At 40.7% G+C, this 18,372-nt stretch overlaps 1 protein-coding gene across 1 annotated transcript; it reads left to right on the top strand.

Moving 5' to 3' along the window:
* The first annotated feature begins 83 nt into the window (after window positions 1–83).
* On the top strand, window positions 84–12,466 carry LOC306894103 (interferon-induced very large GTPase 1-like). Its single transcript, XM_079456349.1, has 2 exons — window positions 84–225; window positions 7,039–12,466. Exon 2 carries the CDS (start codon window positions 7,048–7,050, stop codon window positions 11,824–11,826), a length of 4,779 nt encoding a protein of 1,592 aa, XP_079312475.1. The 5' UTR covers window positions 84–225; window positions 7,039–7,047; the 3' UTR covers window positions 11,827–12,466.
* Window positions 12,467–18,372: the final 5,906 nt, after the last annotated feature.

Here is an 18,372-nt window from a genome sequence, read left to right as displayed (position 1 = left end):
CGTCACAGATGCAGGTTCCTGAAAGTCATGTGATTTCCTGGAATACGTTTGTTACTTTAACGATAGACTTTCTCTGTTTGGCTGACACACCTATTTATGAATTACCACAGAGCACATCATAGTTTAAACGCAGAGGAGTGATTGTGTTAACACTCTCTTACATATGCTGATTCAAAACAAGCAGGAAACCTTGAATTGCTGTCTGGAATCCAGCCTTACACTCAGGTTTGTCTTTATTACACAAAACTTTTTCTTTTTCTGAAGCGCTGGGTAGTTTGTTCATGATCCCGTCGTCTTCCCATCAAACACATTTATGTTGTGGCAAGGGTTGGTGCCACGTTTCATTTTGTCGGACACTGATGATTTATTTTCCTGTGACATGTCTGCTTGTTGTGACACGTCTGGTATTGGTATCAACAACAGGCAAAACTAACATCTCTCCAACTTCATTTTAAATACTGGTTAAAGTACATAATGAAAAACAGTTTCATTATTACTTTGATTATAAATTAGGTTAAATATAAAATGTAAATATTAAGTTAACTGTGTTCCCTGTCTGTTTAGCAATGTCTGTATTTAATATATTGAATAAATGTTTGTCTTTTCAAAAGTTCTGTTACGTTTAATGAAGTTTATTGGGTTGTTTTGGTTAGGTGTTTTTGAAAAATATCATGTGATTTCTGGTTAGGGAACATAGGGAGCTTCTATACTCCAACGATATTACGTTGTATTGTGGGATTTTTTTTTTGTTGAGAAAACGTTTCATTACACTGGAAGGATTTAGCAAATAAGCCCTTAAAATGCCCAACTCCATGATCAGTGCCCTGACTACTGAACAAGGGAGATGCTGGGAGATTAATACAAGGGAGATGCAGGGAGATTAATATGGTTCTATAACAGCTTTATACTCCACATCAACCTGTGTAAACTTTGAAGATGAACAATGAAATATAGTGCTATATAATTAAACTTTATTATAAAAATTTACAAACTAATACATGGATATTGTTGAAATTACATTTCCAAAAACGAAATAAGTAAAGCTATAAGGTTTATTTAGCATAAAAATACATTAAAAAACATAAACCATACCAGCAGCTCAGCTTGAAATCAGATTATGTTTGATAACAAGCAAAAGATACCAGGTCCAGTACCTATGTCCGCTTTCATCGCCCAAAGCCTGCCCAAGAGGCCATATGAATGACAGGTAAATAAATACAAAACAGCTTTTAAATACAAAATAAATACACAGAACACAGCCATTTATTATGTAAAACAAATTTTCTGGATGCGATTAATTGATGACAGCACTAGTTAAAATGCATATCAATGCCGAAAATGTCTTGGTTACGGATGTAACCTCGGTTCCCTGATGGAGGGAACGAGACGTATTTGTCTGTCCACCTGATGGGGTATAGCAGGGGGCAGAAGAGCTGGGAGGGCATACCGCCTGCCAGAGGCCGGAGCCTGCGGCCGTCTGCCCAGGGGGGACGGGGGGCCCGCTGCTGTCTCACTACCAGAGGAGCACCCGCCGGTCACCAGGGGGCGCATGGTCAAGAGCCCAGGGCCACTGCAAGGCACCGCGAAGGAGAGTACCTGGTTAAGGAACGAGCGGCAGCATATTGGGGAACCGGACTACAATTCTTTTGTTTTTTCCTCTCTCCCCTCTCTCATTACGGTCTCTCGGAGTGCTCCCGTATCATTTCTCTCCTCTCGTCGGTGCATACCCCCAGGGGATATTTCCGCCAAGGCTGGGCGACACCCCCACCCCCGAAGGTGGGGGGAACAAGCACAGTCACGGGGTAGCCGCTCAGAGCTCCTGAAGCTAAGATAGAGGCGTAGCGCGCGTACCGGACACAACACGGATGGGTTGGGTCTTCCTCCCCAGTGGAGAGCTTTTGCAAGTTCACCACCTGGTCCCGAAAGGGAGTTGTGGGAATTTTGGGCACCTAGCCAGGCTGGGGTCTCAGGATAACTTGAGAGTCACCGGGCCCGAAATTTAGGCATTATGGCACTATGGAAAATGGCATTTAGGCACTATGGCATTTAGGCACTATGGAAAATGCAGGAACCTAATGACCAGGTCATGCTGCCCTAGAGGTTTACCGGCAACTGGTTCATGATGAGCGGCGATTGCGCCTCCATACACTTTTAGCGTGGATGGGGAGATATTACTCTCCAGCCTTTCCTGCAGGAAGGACAGCACATACCTGATAGAGCATTTCCGTGGTTTTTCTCCCTGAGAAGAACACCAGGACGAGAAGAGGCGCCACTTAAAGGTGTACAGACACCTTATGGCCGAGACCCATGCCTGAGTGACAGTCTCTACCACCACCGGGGGTAGGTCACTCAGGGTCTCCTTATCCCATCCAGGAGCCAGACATGGAGTTCCCAGAGGTCTGGTCTCGGATGCCACGACGTGCCCTTCCCTGGCGAGAGAAGGACCTTTATCAGGGGAATCGGCCGGGGGGGGGGGTTGTCATCAGGAGAATTAGCTTTTGGGCCAGTAAGGTGCGACTAGTAACGCATGATACTCTTCCCTGACCTTGCGCAGGACCTGTGCAATGAGGCTCACTGTGCCGAAGGTGTACTACCGTTTTTCCTAGGGCATCCGTGCCAAGGGGGGCCTTGGTCAGGGAGTACCATAGCGTGCAATGGGTGGAGTCCAATGAGGCAACAGGTCTACCTGATCTCCTCATCATCACGCATCGTGTCCGAGTGCGTGGCGGCGGAGTAAGACGGCGTAGGACCGTCTTTTGGAGCAACGGTCCGCGAGCCGGATTAACGCTCAAGATAATCCCCATTTCACCCAAGTTGCTCACAGTCGCTGACCGCGGTCACAGAACGGGAAACAGACGAGGAGGTGGCTGGATCCCAAAAGAACACACTTTTCAAAATAGTCCGAAGATGATAGGTTCTCAAGTCAAACCCCATCTGTCTGTTCGACACAATGTAGAGAGATCAACAGAAAGGGAACCTATCATCTCCGATTATACTTTGAAAAGGCCAATGAACTTGGCAAATTGGACGGCACACTAGACTCCGGGCATAAAAGAGAAGATGGCATGCCCATTCATTTTGGCCTGAGGAACTTGAGAGGCACCCTCGTTCGCTGCAGCGGGCCCGCACAGTGCTCATGTCATGGATCACATAACCGAGACGTTCCCTTTCTGTCGGTCTCTCGACGTCCTATCGAGACTGACAATTCTTTTGAAGTCATGGTACTTCATGTATCAACACCTAATACTAAGGATAAAACATCTTTAAAATGTATTCTGGCTATTGTATATAGGCCTCCAGGGCACCACACAGATTTCATTTAAGAATTTGGTGGGTTCTTATCAGAACTACTACTGGCTGCAGACAGAGTGATTGTTGTTGGTGACTTTAACATCCATGTAGATAATGATACAGATGCTTTAGGAATGGCTTTTAAAGACACTCTTAACTCCATGGGGAGGTCAGGACCCACTCACCTCCATAATCATATGACTAACTACAGCGCCCCTAAGGAGAAATTGCATTTATTTTCTACTGTAATTCACAATGAACTCTCTAAAATCATTTTATAATCTAAATCAACTGCATGCATGCTAGACCCTATACCTACAAATCTACTGAAAGAGATGTTCCCAGAAATTATAGATCCTCTATTTAGGATTATTAACTCATCTCTGATATTAGGACATGTGCCTAAAGCATATAAGGTGGCTGTTATAAGGCCCCTTGTCAAAAACCCCATCTCGACCCTGGAGAACTAGTTAACTACAGACCTATTTCGAACCTACCTTTCTTATCTAAAGTTCTGGAAAAAGTAGTCTCAACAAATATGTTCATTCCTCCAATGGAATGAGATTAATGAAGATTTCCAGTCTGAATTTAGAGCACATCACAGTACAGAGACTGCTCTGATTAGAGTTACAAATGATCTGCTTATGGCGTATGGTGCTTCTAGATCTTAGTGCTGCATTCGACACCATTGACCACAGCACGCTCCTACATAGACTCGAAAACGATGTCGTATTAAGGAAATAGCTTTGAAATGGCTTAGATCTTTTTCATGCGACCGTGTTCAACATGTAGCAATAAACAATGAGGTTTCACGCAAATCGCAAGTCCAGTACGGTGTACCACAGGACTCAATCTTAGGGCCTATGCTTTTCGCATTATACATGCTACCTCTAGGAGATATAATAAAGCGACACGGAGTAAGCTTTCACTGTTATGCTGATGATACGCAACTTTATATTTCCTCGAAGCCTCATGAAACACAGCAATTCCATCGAATAGTGGAATGCATAGTTGATATAAAAAAGAGGATAAGTAGCAATTTTTTATTAGTGAACTCGGACAAAACTGAAGTGTAACTTATTGGACCGAAAACTGCCATACGTAATAACCAAGAATACTACAATTGATGGATGTTCCATAAGACCCTCATCTTCAGCAAAGAATCTCTGTCATTTGAGAACCAGGTCGACAACACCTGTAAAATTGCGTTTTTCCGTCTTAAAAATATATATAAAAACTACGTCATATGCTATCAGCAAAAGATGCAGAGAAGCTTATTCATGCCTTTATGACATCAAGACTAGATTACTGTAATGCACTATGTGGTTGCCCTGCAGGCCTATTACAAAAACTCCAACTGGTCCAAAATGCGACAGCTCGAGTTATTACACATAAAAAAAGTATGAGCATATTAGCCCGGTTCTGTCAACCTTGCACTGGTTACCTATAAAGCACTGCATTAACTTTAAAATCGTGCTTATTACCTATAAAGCCCTGCATGGTTTAGCTCCTCACTACTTGAGTGAACTTCCCAGGTGTTACAGTCCATCACGTGCACTACGCTCTCAGGCGTCAGGTCAGTGACAATACCTAGAGTTTCATAATCAAGTGCAGGCGGCAGATCCTTTTCCTATTTAGAGCCTTAACTTTGGAACAGTCTTCCCTGCATTGTCCGGGAGGCAGACACACTCTGTCAGTTTAAATCTAGACTAAAGACACACCATTTTAATGTTGCATACACTACACTATCATAATATATATATTACAAAGACCTAGGCTGCACTGGTTAGATCAACCGGAACCAGGAACACTTCCAATAACAACTGATGCATTTGTTGCATCAAAGAGTGCAGAACAGTACTCTACTCTCAGCCAGTCTTGTCTCATTGTTCTAAGGTTACTAGAACGGGCAGGACACAGTCCAAGGTTACCGGAGCGGGTAGGGCGCAAACCATACCCATACCTGACAAATGCTGTGATGATAGAGCTGGACGAAGGACGTGGCGACTCTACAAACTTCAGCCACTATTAGATTATTAATGATAATCTTAAATCAAACTTTTTTATTTATTTTGACTTGTTGTGCAAGCACTGTCGAGCTTGTGCAGAGGCTGCAGCTTTTGCCAGAGGGGAACTGGAATCCCCTGGCTAGGCCTGGTTTCCCTCTGAGGTTTTTTTTCTACTCCAATGGAGTTTTGGGTTTCTCGTCACCGTTTGCATTCTGTTTGCCTGGCCGGGGGGCTGCTAGAATTTTATAGTCTTATTTAATTAACACTGCATATAGGAATTTATAGTGTGTCTGATATTTGACCTGTGTTTTGACTTGCATAACCTTTTATGCTTTACTTATAGTCAATGTTTGAACCCGACGGGGACAATGCCTTTCTCAATGCTCCCATCACGGCTCGGGGCCGCATCGATTTGCTGGGAAGCACACGCTTCTTCACCATCAAGAACAGTGTCACCAAACAGTCCCTGCATGACAGGTGCATCCAGAAAGCGTACTTTCTAGGCGTCACACGTCTGCGCAAGGCTGATTCATAGTGGACATCAGCCAAACAGTGCACGCCATCACCTATTTGGCCGAAGCCCAAAGTTAGTGGCGGCGCGCAGCTGAATCGTGTCTTCCCTCGAGCAGGGGCAGCTTAAACCTCAGCAGTGCAAGTGTTCAGCACTAGTGTCGAAGAACTTACATGCTTTGGAAAGGTTGGTCGATCCCTCCTGGTGGCGGCTGTCTGCGGGCACAGGAGTGCCGCGACTGCACGCTCGACTTGAGGTACATCGACATATTCCTAGCTGACAATATGCCAACGTCAAGGAAAGTCAAGGCAACGAAGCCAAAAAGGGGGCGTTCCCAGTCTTCGTGAGCTCGTCATGCACATCCGGAAGAGAGGTACGGGGTACCAATCCAGGCCGCCCGGGCAAGCATGACTGACAGTTCCGCGTCAGACTCGTCCTGGTCTCGTCTGGCCGAGGTCGGGAGCTCCAGGGAGTCTTTTTTGTGCCCACTTGATTGGCGAGTTGATGATCAGCAGCTGTGACTCGTCCGTTTACCTGGCGATGCTGATTGCGCAAGGGGTTACTCGCCACAGCTATTTATAGCTATATACACAACAAACTTACCTTATATACTGATTTTCGTAATCAAGGATATGCATTGCATGAATAAAAGATTATACAAAACAAAGCATTACAAAGATTGCACATAATAATTTAGAAAACACTTCAGTCTTCATGTGATTATAAATTTATTTTTTGTACATGATTTGTGGAGTAATATGAATCATATCTAAATGCTCAGGCAAAAGTGTGTTGAGGCGGGCTGCAGAGAATACTAAAACGCTTTCTATTTTTGTGTTTATTATTTTTATTGAAGTAATTTCCATCTTTGCATTTAGAGGCAGAAGACGCCAAATTCAGTTTGGGTATATAAGTTCCTTCTTGTCAATTATTTAACATTTATTATGCATGCATACAATCGGATCCAGTAGAAAGAAAAAGCTGTCAAGGGTGTTAAGTCCAGTCTTAAAAAGTTTAACCTAGTTGTTCAATGTATTACCAACTTACCAGTAATTATTGGACAACAAATTCAAAAAGACAACATAGACCTTACAAAGGCTTTCATTTTTGTCTGTGTCTTAAAATGTGAGGGTGATGCATCTAGTTTAAAGAGGTCAGCAATTTAATTAAATAAATAATTATATGTTAATCATGTGCATGATTGCCTTTTTGTTGTCTATTTAACAGGGAGAAAATATGGATTTCAGAGGAACAAGAACTCAACCAGATCAGCACCTACGACTGGAGAAAACTATAAAAATAAAACAACTATTTGACAAACTGCATCCCAGAGGCAGGAACCACAAACTAAGAGCTGCAGATATTCTTCAGATAACAGCACATTCATTACAGTGTCATGAGTCTTGTGCTGAACATGAGCTGGTCAAGAATTATCTACAGAAACTACTGATGATGAACTACAGAGCAAGAAACATTCAAACTAAAGAGACAGATGAACAGCATCACACACAACAAAGAGACAATGACTTGTCTGAAGATGAGGAGGATATTTTTGATGAAAGATGTTGGTCTGGTTGTCCAAATACTTCCCTGGACTCTGTTCACCCAATGGATGTTCAAATGGCTGTGTTTCATTCAGCTGATAGTTTCCTAAAACAGATGATGATCACTAAACTCTCACAGTGTCAGTTTGCTCTTCCTCTACTAATTCCGGATCCATTTACACAACAGATTCAGTTCCCTCTCTGGACATTCAGACAAATCAACAAGAGCTGGAAGATCAGAAATACTGATAATAAAATTATCAGTAAAGTACAGCCAGTGTACAAAGCAGAAACTCCAATGGTGTCGTTCTTCAGATTTGGTTCTCTGTCTTCATCTAAATCTCAGCTGATGAACAGTCTGATCAATGAGAAACACCACACGTTCTTCCACAGAAACTGTCCAGGCAGCAGCAAAACCAGACTGCTATTGGATGGAGTGGTAGAGATCACCTGGTTCTGTCCATCTGGAAAAGACACAGACGCATTCACTGACTGTGTTGCTTTCTGTAATCTTCATGGTGATGCTGGAGACAATGAGAAACAGCTGAAGATTCTCACTGAAATGTCTTCGGTCAATGTTGTTCTTTTATCACATCTTGACAAGAATGACAAAAACGCATTTAAGATACGAGAGCTGTACAAAGTCAAAAAACCACTTATTTGCCTTCTTACTGAGGATGGATCTGCTGCAAAGCAGATGAAAGAGATATACAAAATTGGCTTGAAAAATAGAAACCAGTCAGATGTATCTGTAGAACTCAGAAGAGCTATAAAGGATTGTTTCTCATCTTCAGCATCAGCATCCATGTTCAGACTTGAAGATGTGTCCAATTACTCAGATATCGGAGTAGATGAGGAAGATGATGAACACTACAGGAGAGGAAGAGAAGCAGCGCAGCAGATGATGAGTTTACTGGAGAATAAACCTCTGACAGAAATCAAAGAATCACTCCTGCCCTGTCAGGGGAAACTGTGGCATCGGTGGTGTCAAAAGAACAAAGAACTTCATCGACCTCAAGGGGAAGAACTTGAGCAAGAAATAAGCGTAAAACAAACCGACATGAAGAACATTCGTGAACAGCAACATGAATCCCACATCAGTGAGTTTATAAAGTTTTTTATAAAACAAATGAACTCAAATGAAGCATTTAGAATGCTTTTTCTAAAATTTCTCGGAATCCTTATGGATGAATTAACCTCAGTTGATCTATCGGCTCTACATCACAAATATGATGAAAAGTGGTCAACAGTCTTGGAACAAAAAGAGAACAAAGATAAATCTGAACAACTCAAAGCTGAACAAACAGAACTTGATAGAATATCTGAAGAGCTTCAAGCAGCAACCTTTGGCTTGGAGCACATCATGAGAGAGATCGGTCAGATCTATGAATCATGTTCATCTGTGAAGAAGAATAAGAAAGACCTGCAGTTTCCATTCTCTTCTCTCCCAACACTTGCGGCAGAGATGATGATCGCTGGATATCCACTGGAGCTGATGGATGGAGATGCTGCTCATGTTCCTCTGATTTGGATTATTGCTGTTCTAGATGAACTCGTCCAGAAACTGGGAGATCAAAGAGTCTTTGTGCTGTCAGTTTTAGGGATTCAGAGCTCTGGGAAATCCACCATGCTGAATGCCATGTTTGGACTTGAGTTTGCTGTCAGTGCTGGCCGCTGCACCAGAGGAGCTTTCATGCAGCTGATCAAAGTTTCAGAAGAGATGAAACAACAGATGAAGTTTGACCATATTCTGGTTGTTGATACTGAGGGTCTTCGGGCTCTAGAACTGAATGGAAGATCCACAAGACATCATGATAATGAACTGGCCACATTTGTTGTTGGTCTTGGACATCTGACACTGATCAACATCTTTGGAGAAAACCCCTCTGACATGCAGGATATTCTTCAGATTGTTGTACAGGCCTTTCTGAGGATGAAGAAGGTCAAGCTTAACCCGAGCTGCATGTTTGTACATCAGAATGTTACAGACGTCACAGCTGGAGAGAAAAACATGGAGGGAAGGAGACGACTGCTGGAGACACTGGATGAGATGACAAAACTTGCTGCACAAGAAGAAGACTCTGATGCACAATGTTTTAGTGATGTCATTAATTTTGATGTACGTCATGATGTGAAGTATTTTGCTCAGCTATGGGAGGGAAGCCCACCCATGGCCCCACCAAACCCAAACTATTGTGAGAATCTTCAAGAACTTAAGGAAACTATTATTTCACAAGCTACAAAATCAGGTGGAATGATGTTGAATCAACTGAAAGATCGTATTCAAGATCTCTGGGAGGCTTTACTGAATGAACAATTTGTGTTCAGCTTCAGAAATTCTCTAGAGATTTCAGCATACAGGAGACTGGAAACAGAATATAGCAAATGGTCCTGGACTCTTCGCAGTGCTATGCTGGAAATCGAGAACAAACTACAGAACCAAATAGAAAATGAATTAATTCATGAGATAAGCGAAGGGGATCTCAAAAGAGAACTCAAACTAAAAAGGGAAGAAGTGAAAAAATCCATGTCTGAATTTTTTGACAAAGAAATAGATAAAGATATACTCATTCAGTGGAAGGAGTCTTTTGAAATAAAAGTTAAAGAGGTTCACGGGAACATTGTAAGAAAAACGAACACACAATTAAATGAGATTCTTCAGCAGAAAGACCTGAAGAGAAAGATTGATGCTCAGAAGACACATCATGAAAACACTCTCTTGGAAAAGAGCAAAGAACTTGCTTTAAAACACAAAGACAAAACAAATGATGAATGCACTCTTAAGAGAGAGTTTGATTTGTTTTGGGAAGAGCGTGTGAAGAAGATCAAAAAAGAAACTCACCCAATCAAAGACATTGACCTGCTGAGAGATGTGAAAAAACTCCTCCGTGATTCTTATGAAAATTGCCATGTAGACAAATTGAAGGGCACCTGTGATATTTTCTTAGTCCCAACATATTCAGATTATGTTCAGCTGAAAAAATCATGTGGCATTACAGGACCTGTTAAAAATGCCATCAAAGCAGCTCAACAGAAGTTTGGCTTAACTCTGTCTGAAGAGGATGAAATGAAAATAGGAAACTTGATTACAGGCATTGCTCAGCAAACAGACAAGATGGTCAGGTCATTTGACATAGCAAAAACGGGCTACAACATCAACTATATTTATCAGATCACAGATTACATCAAGACAAGAATAACAGAGTATGAAGAGGGACCAGTGCAATATGTATTCAAGAATGAATTCTTCATAGATTTGGTATGGTCTCTATTTAAAACAGAAAACAAGACATTCGCTGACCAACACAGAATGTTCAGAGAAGCCAATGATCCTGTTTTATATTTGGAAAAGAAGAGAGAAGAATACTATAGTATTTTCCAGAAATTCTGTCAAGGAGCAACATCAGCTGCTATTTTCGGTGAAATCATCTGTCAGAAACTAAAAGAACCCATTCAACAGAGTGTTTACAAACAGACTGCCATAGATTTAGCTGATGAAATAAGATCAAACTGTCCATCACTCAATGGAAACAGATCAAATCTGGAGAAACACATCCTGAAGAGACTGGCAGAACAGGAGAAGTTTTATAACTACTTGAAATACATAAAAAAGCCCAGAAATCGCTTTAAGAGTTTTATCAGAAATGAAGTGGATCAGTACATCAGAAATGATTTTTTTATCAGTGTTCAGCCCAAAATGAAACTGAACATTGAACTCCTGCAGAAGAAGATAATGATGGCAGCACATGGATCTACTGAACATGTTCAAGAGAACAATGATGATGTCGATTTGTGGTTGAGGTTTTTCACAGAGAAGCTCTCAGATGTTCTCATATTCTCAGTGAAGGACTTCAGTGGAGTAAAACGTGATGATGTTGATGATTTCAAGCTCCTAGAAGATGTGATAGTTAAAGATCTTCCTTCTGTAATGTCTGACATCAACAGAGAGTTCAACACACATTCATTTAATGTAAAACTGGCTCTTAGCAACAGACCAGATGAGATTCTGATTGACCACTTTTGTCAGTGCTGTTGGGTTCAGTGTCCGTTCTGTGCAGCCATCTGCACCAACACAATAGAAAACCATGATGGAGATCATAGCGTTCCTTTTCATCGTATTAATGGAATTAACGGCTGGTTTTACAGAGGAACACGAAACCTTTGTATCAACATTTGCACATCTTCAGTAGCAAGTGATGGATCTTTTATTGCAAATGACTCTGATGACTCTGATGTCTCAGATGAGGAAGTCCCCTGGAGAGAATACAGAACAGCAGGACCTAGTTTTGCTAACTGGAGCATAACCCCTGATCTCTCTGAGCTGCCCTACTGGAAGTGGTTTGTGTTCAGATTCCAGAAAAACTTGGAAAAACACTACAAAAAAACATTCAAGGGTTCTGGCAGGATTCCAAATGAATGGAAACAAATTACAAAACAAGAAGCTATTGAGAGTTTGGATAAAAACTTTTAATGAATATGAACTGAATGAGCAGATTAAGAAACCTCTTATAAAAAGACTACAACACACGAAAAGTAGTTCTGAATTCACAAAATTGTAAAGGTATATGAAGCAAATTTTCTGTCCACTGCAATATGTTATTACACAATATTATTATCACTAGTTTGACAATTAAAACCCTTAACTTACTCAAGTTAACTGAACATGCAATTATATTTATCTATATCAGGGGGTGGGATGATATCAAACAAAGTGTGTTGATAAACCTAAACACAATGTAAGATTGAGCAGGACCAAATCTCAGGTGTCTGGGACACCTAAAATGTTATGTAAATATCAACACAAATTATTATTGTTTCACCAATATTTTAATATTTTTATAATTATTGGTGTTTTAAATTTCTTTGTTTGTGTAGTGCATTTAAACAAATTTATAATCTGACTTCAGTCTTGAAGTACTTTTTTTGAGTCAGCCTACATTATTTTAGATTTTTAGCACTTTTAGAATGTTTAAATGTCAATGTGGTAACACTTTACAATAAGAGTCAATGAATAATCATGTACTAATACCTGAACTAATACTTGATTCCACATGAACTAATGATGAATAAAGAAATGGAGTTATCAAGAATAAATAAAGGGCTAGCAAATACTGGAGTCATGAGGATTTATGTGTTAATACTGCCCAGGTGTTTGTTAATTAATATATTTATCAACACCTGGAAGTAAAACTTTCCAGATCGACCCTAACAAATTAAGTATTTTGCAGTACTTGTAATGAGTTCTTTTGTAATATTTTAAATTAATTAACGTGTACAATTTTATCACACTTTTACTACTTTTGATTTAGCACCTGTCACACTGCTGGATTAGCGGTGGCCCTCCGATTACATATTTTCCCCATTTTATAGAGAGTGGGGCAATCCCATAAACAGTAGAGTATGTGACTATGCATGAATTTACTCAATTACGTTCAATGTGATTTTGATATTTTGAGTGATTTTATGCATGCCACTACTGTAGCTTCATTCAATACAAAAACAGGCTACTTCCTGTGGCCGTTTTAGAAAGCCGGGTAAGTGCAAACTCAGAGTAAATTTACCCCAGAAAACGGGATACTCTGGGTTTAAAGGTTCAGAACGTGAGGTAAGTCAAATCTTGCTGCCATTATATTAAAATCACTGCATTGGCTACCTGTGCATTTTAGAATCGAGTTTAAAATTCTTCTCTTTGTTTTTAAGTCAGTACACAATCTGGCACCGAGCTATCTGTCCGATCTTCTCTGTCCACACAATTCCTCACGAAACCTGAGGTCTGGTGATCAGAGACTTCTGTCTGTCCCCAGATCACGGCTCAAGAAAAGAGGAGACAGAGCCTTTGCTATAGCCGGGCCTAGGCTGTGGAATAGCCTTCCGGCTTAAATCCGAAACGGCCCATCTCTAAATGTTTTTAAATCCTCTCTCAAAACCTACTTTTTTTCTTTAGCTTTCAATTCATTGTGATCTCTTGTTATTGAAAGTTTTGTCCCTGTTATCGCATGTATTGTTCAGCCCTGGTTGCTGTTTTTAAATGTGCTATATAAATAAATACAAACTTGAAACACATCATTTTAATAGCCAATTAGTGTGTTGCCTTTATACAATCCTGCTTATTATTTTTCTAACATAGACCATTGTCTATAAAAAAACAAGCAGACACAATTACTGAATTCATCATTCACTTTATTTATATTACAACAAATGATTAAAATGTATATAAATATAGCAGGATTTAAAAAAAACTACAACATAAGCATATATAACTAACATAAAATTACAATGATTACATATCAGCAGGTGCATCAGGTAGCAATGCCGCTTCATGCAGAGGTTGTGCAGAGGACAGACTCTATGATGGCTGGGTAAACTGTTTTAACAGAGTTTGTGGTAAAGGTTGAACTTCTTCAGCTGATGTAAGAAGTACAACCTCTGTGAGTCTTTTTTAGCAATGAAGCCAATGTGATTGTCCCACTTTAGGTACTGAGAGATGGTGGTGCCCAGGAACCTTAATGACTCCACTGCTGCCACAGAGCTGTTAATGATGGTGACGGGTGATGCAGGGTGGTTTATCCTGAATTCTGCTAACTTTAGAAATCTGACAGGAGGGTCCTGGGCAGTGCAGTCATTGGTGTACAGGGAGAAGAGCAGCGGGGAGAGAACCCACCCCTGGGGGACGCCAGGGCTGATTGTGCTGTTCCTGGATGTGAGTTTCATATTAAATGTAAGTATAAAAGCAGTGAGTAAGCCAGTGGCGACAGTGGCAAGGAACCAAAACTCCACTATAAATGTGGAGAAACAACCTTGAACCTTTCAACCTGAAAATGTTAAAGTATACTTTTTTTAAGTAGTTAAACTCATAGACACTAGTATTACCATAGTAACTAAGTCTCCCTCAGTATTTCCTACAGTTAAGCAAACTATAAAATACTAAGTGAAGTCAAACTGTAAAATGTTACAGTATACTACAGTTTAGTAAAAACTAAGGTATAAAGTATAGGGATGTAACGATTCACTGTGAGTTGGTTTAAATCGATTATAATATGTGACTGTGGTGAGGAGGGTCGAGAGCCGTGCGGCGGGGCCGGTGGCGTGAGTGATTGTTGGAATCAGCTGTGTGCACACCGGTCCCGCATATCTCACGGAGGAGAGCGGGAGCATAAGAGGACGAGCGGCAGGACTTTTGACGAGAGGACATAAGTTAAGATTGTATTTATGTTCTTGTGGCCGGCAGTCTACCGTGAGGTGGCTGCCGGTCTTTTACTTCCATTGTATTGTTTGTTTATTTTGATTGTTTGTTTATTATTCAGATTGTTTTACGTTCGCCGGTTCCCGCCTCTGTCCTTCCTTTATTGATCTTTGTTACATTGACGATTCAAATTGGTTGAGAAGTTAAAATAATCGCAGTTCATGTTTTGAACAGCAGGGGCCGCAAACTTGGTAAATGTGGATATGCTGATATTTCTTAAAAAAGTAAAAGTCAGAAAAAGCACAAAGTCTAAGTTTGTTTATATTAAAGAGAATTTAGTTGTATTCATTTTTTTTAACTGAAATTTAGTTACATTTACATAAAATACGACAATGTGCAACATTGCAGAAATATTGTGAATAAAATCGTGAGAATTGTGAATAAAATCGCATCGTGAGATCATAATCGTGAATCGCAGCACAAGCTGAGTGAATCGTTACATCCCTAATAAACTATATAGAGCCTGCTATTCATTTTAATTAATAAGGTATTCTAAATTGTGACTGTTTTAACCTAGATCTAGGTCCCTTTTGCATAAGGAAAGGACTTTAAACCAAAGCTCACCCATACAGGATGTGCACTGCGTCCAGTGTATAATACCTGTGAATCATCCTACACATGACCTCTGCATAGCACTGCACTTCTCGTCTGGTCCTCGACTCTTGTTGGGAGAGGCGTTACACTTACCTGTATGCACCGCTGACCTTACTTAACCAGGGGTGTTGTAAGAGCTGCTCTAAACTCGGTCTTTCGACTGAATTTTGTTTCAGGCACTGTCTGATCACATCATGGCATTCTGTACGGCAGGAGACAAGTAGTAAAACTGAGGAACTTATTCATTGAGTTTTTCAACTTACAATTATGAAGTATCTATCCCTGTCCCTTTCAGGTATAAATTTGATGGCGACCTGCAAAAAACTAAGTTAAATTAATGCTTTAATGATGTCACCTGACATAATAATCAACCCCAACTTTATGCATTAGCTTTTCTCCAAAAGGGACATTTTATTAGCATGTTTGTTTTCATAATGATTCATTAGAACATCATATTATGTACAAATTAAACTACAAGATACCATTTAGAATCTATAAATGGGTTAAAATGAGTTTTGACAAAAATTGTGGACATTATTAAATAATACATAAAAATTCATTAAGCACGAATAGTTCTACCTTTCAGCTATCGGATTTGCACGTCCCTCGAAAAACAGTGCCAAAGCTTCCTGAGCCCAGCATCTGTCCCACTACATAGCGGCATTCAAGTCGACTTTAAGCAACATGAAAAAAGAACAGGATTTAAATTTTTTCTTTCGATTTCTCATTTAAATTCAACAGTAATTGCAGAATGTGGAATGTGCAGGTTGGTGGATATGTGAATATTTTCTGTCATAATTTTACTTGGGCTCAAGGGCTTTTTACATTTCTATAGTAAAAAAACGTAAAAGTATACAGATATACCACAAAGCAGATATTTCTTAGATAAAAGATGTTCTTTTTATGGATCTGGTAAAACACAGTACAGCAGTAAATGACTATTACTAGCATCTATAACTTGTTGAATCACACTGAATTTGAAAATGAGAAATATTACTTTGTGTTCTCTTTTCCAAAGTTTGCATTACTCTAGAATTGTTAAACATACCTTCATAAATTTTTTGATTCTGGTTATTTGACAAACGTTTAAGGCCCTCTGTACAAGGTATGGGAATCTAAATAAGGCAACATGTACAAATTGTAGTATGGTTTCAATGGTTGAAACCCAAATGTGTGTCAATTATTCTGCTGATAATTATGAGATATGATTAGTTAATTTAGGAAAAAAACTGAAATGTACCATTTTCTTTATTCTATCCAAAAACACATGTTGAACCTTGCAAATGTACCTCTAACTGCCAAAATACACTGAAATGGTTAAATTGAGAGCATATTTTGCTCTCAATGGTTTTATTATTAAGATTCTACAGTAATTGTATTGCTTCCAGATAAGTTAGGATTTTTGTTATTTTATCATTTAGGGCTCAAGCAGAGATGTTGAAAGGGTGCCTTTAGGAACAGCTCTGTTTGTTATTGTCTCCGAATAAATCACGTTTTGTAGGCCAATACATGGTCACACTTCAGAAGTGGAAAATATCTTGTCAAATATTCTAAGTCTTAGAATAAAGTGTGACAAAATGGTTTGATGGCACTTCAGCATTTTAACGAAAGCTTTGTAGATGTGATAGAATAATAAAGACAACGCAATAGAATAAAATAAACAGAGATTGTTGAATAATATTAGTTGTCCTTCGAGGCTTCGTCTGACCATAGATACAGATTTAACAGGCAAAGACGGTGGAAAATATCTGCTTCATATGGAATGAATATCATTATAAATGATAATGAATATACTGTAATGTGAATGTAATCACGTCCCAAGTCTTTTGGTCCCAAGTCCGGCGGTCCGTCAAGTGCCCGGTCCTGTCTTTCATCCGGCCTTCCAGCCGGTGTCTCAGCCGGCCTTCCAGCCGGTGTCTCAGCCGGTGTCTCATCCGGCCTTCCAGCCGGCGCCAAGTCCTGCCCTGCCGGCCTTCCAGCCGGTGTCTCATCCGGCTCCTCCCAGAGCCTTCCAGCCGGTGTCTCAGCCGGCTCCTCCCAGAGCCTTCCAGCCGGTGTCTCAGCCGGCTCCTCCCAGAGCCTCTGGGCCTCCGCACTCTAGAGCGCCGCCCCCAAGGGTGTACCCTGGGACTCCGCAGTTACGAACGCCAGGGACAAGAACTGTTCCCCCTTGTCCCAATCCCTTCGGACTTCCCCCCATGGACTCATGTGTTCCCCCCATTAACTCTGTTGTTCCCCCTTCCCCCCTCCCTTGTTTGTTATTTTTATTATGTCACCCCAACCCTTTTGTAAATTATTCTTGTCTGCCCCTAATCTTGTTTACAATGTTTTGCCTTGTCTTGTCGTTGTCCCAGTCTGCCTTGTCTTGTCAGTCTACCCCTTGATGAACACCTGGAGGTGTTCATTTAAGGGGGGGCTTATGTCATGATTCCGCTATCATGTCATGTTTATTCTTGGTCTTGCAGCGGAGTCATGGCATAGTCTTAGGTTTTGTGTGAGAAAGGCATGGCTTTGTTTTGATTCTAACTTGCCATGTGCTTTCTCGTGTCTCGTCAGTGTTTCCCGCCCTTTTGTCTCGTTAACCTTCCCTGAGTGTTTCAGTACCTACACCTGCCCATTGTTATCTCCTTTGTTAGTTTTCCTATAAGATGCCCTCATGTCTATTGTCTTGTGCTCGTTCGTTGTACTTGTTACCCCGTTATAGAAGCCTGGTATTTTGTCCTAGAATCATTGTCCTGTAAGAGACTTAAGTTTAGTTGAGTTCTTGGTGAGTTTCAGTTTATCGTGTTTGTTATTGTCTACTGTTTTGTTACCCCCTCGTGGGTCTTTGTTTTCTGTTATTATTAAAGTCTGTTTGTTAACCCCTTCATCCCTGTTTTGCTGCCTGCATTTGGGTTCTCCTGCACAGTTCCTGACACCTTCATACCTCAGTGACGTAAAGGTCAAGCACACCACAACATCAATATCTGACGTGCATCTACAGCTTTGATCCCCTTCAGAGATTTGGTGTAGGAACTCAAGAGTTCAAGTTCAGACTTTGCGTCATCTAACCATTGTATTCTGGCATTAAAAGGAGAGGTTTCGTGGATCTTCATGACGTCCTCCAGTGTGTGCTCTCTCCACCTCGTATAGCGGGCAAGACCCTTCTCACTGCTTTCTAAAACGCTGTCTTGTAACTAC

The sequence above is a fragment of the Barbatula barbatula genome (genome assembly GCF_947034865.1).
Source record: "Barbatula barbatula genome assembly, chromosome: 5".
NCBI lineage: Eukaryota > Metazoa > Chordata > Actinopteri > Cypriniformes > Nemacheilidae > Barbatula > Barbatula barbatula.
The sequence above is the reverse complement of the archived record's forward strand: the minus strand, read 5'-3'. Positions and strand labels throughout refer to the sequence as shown.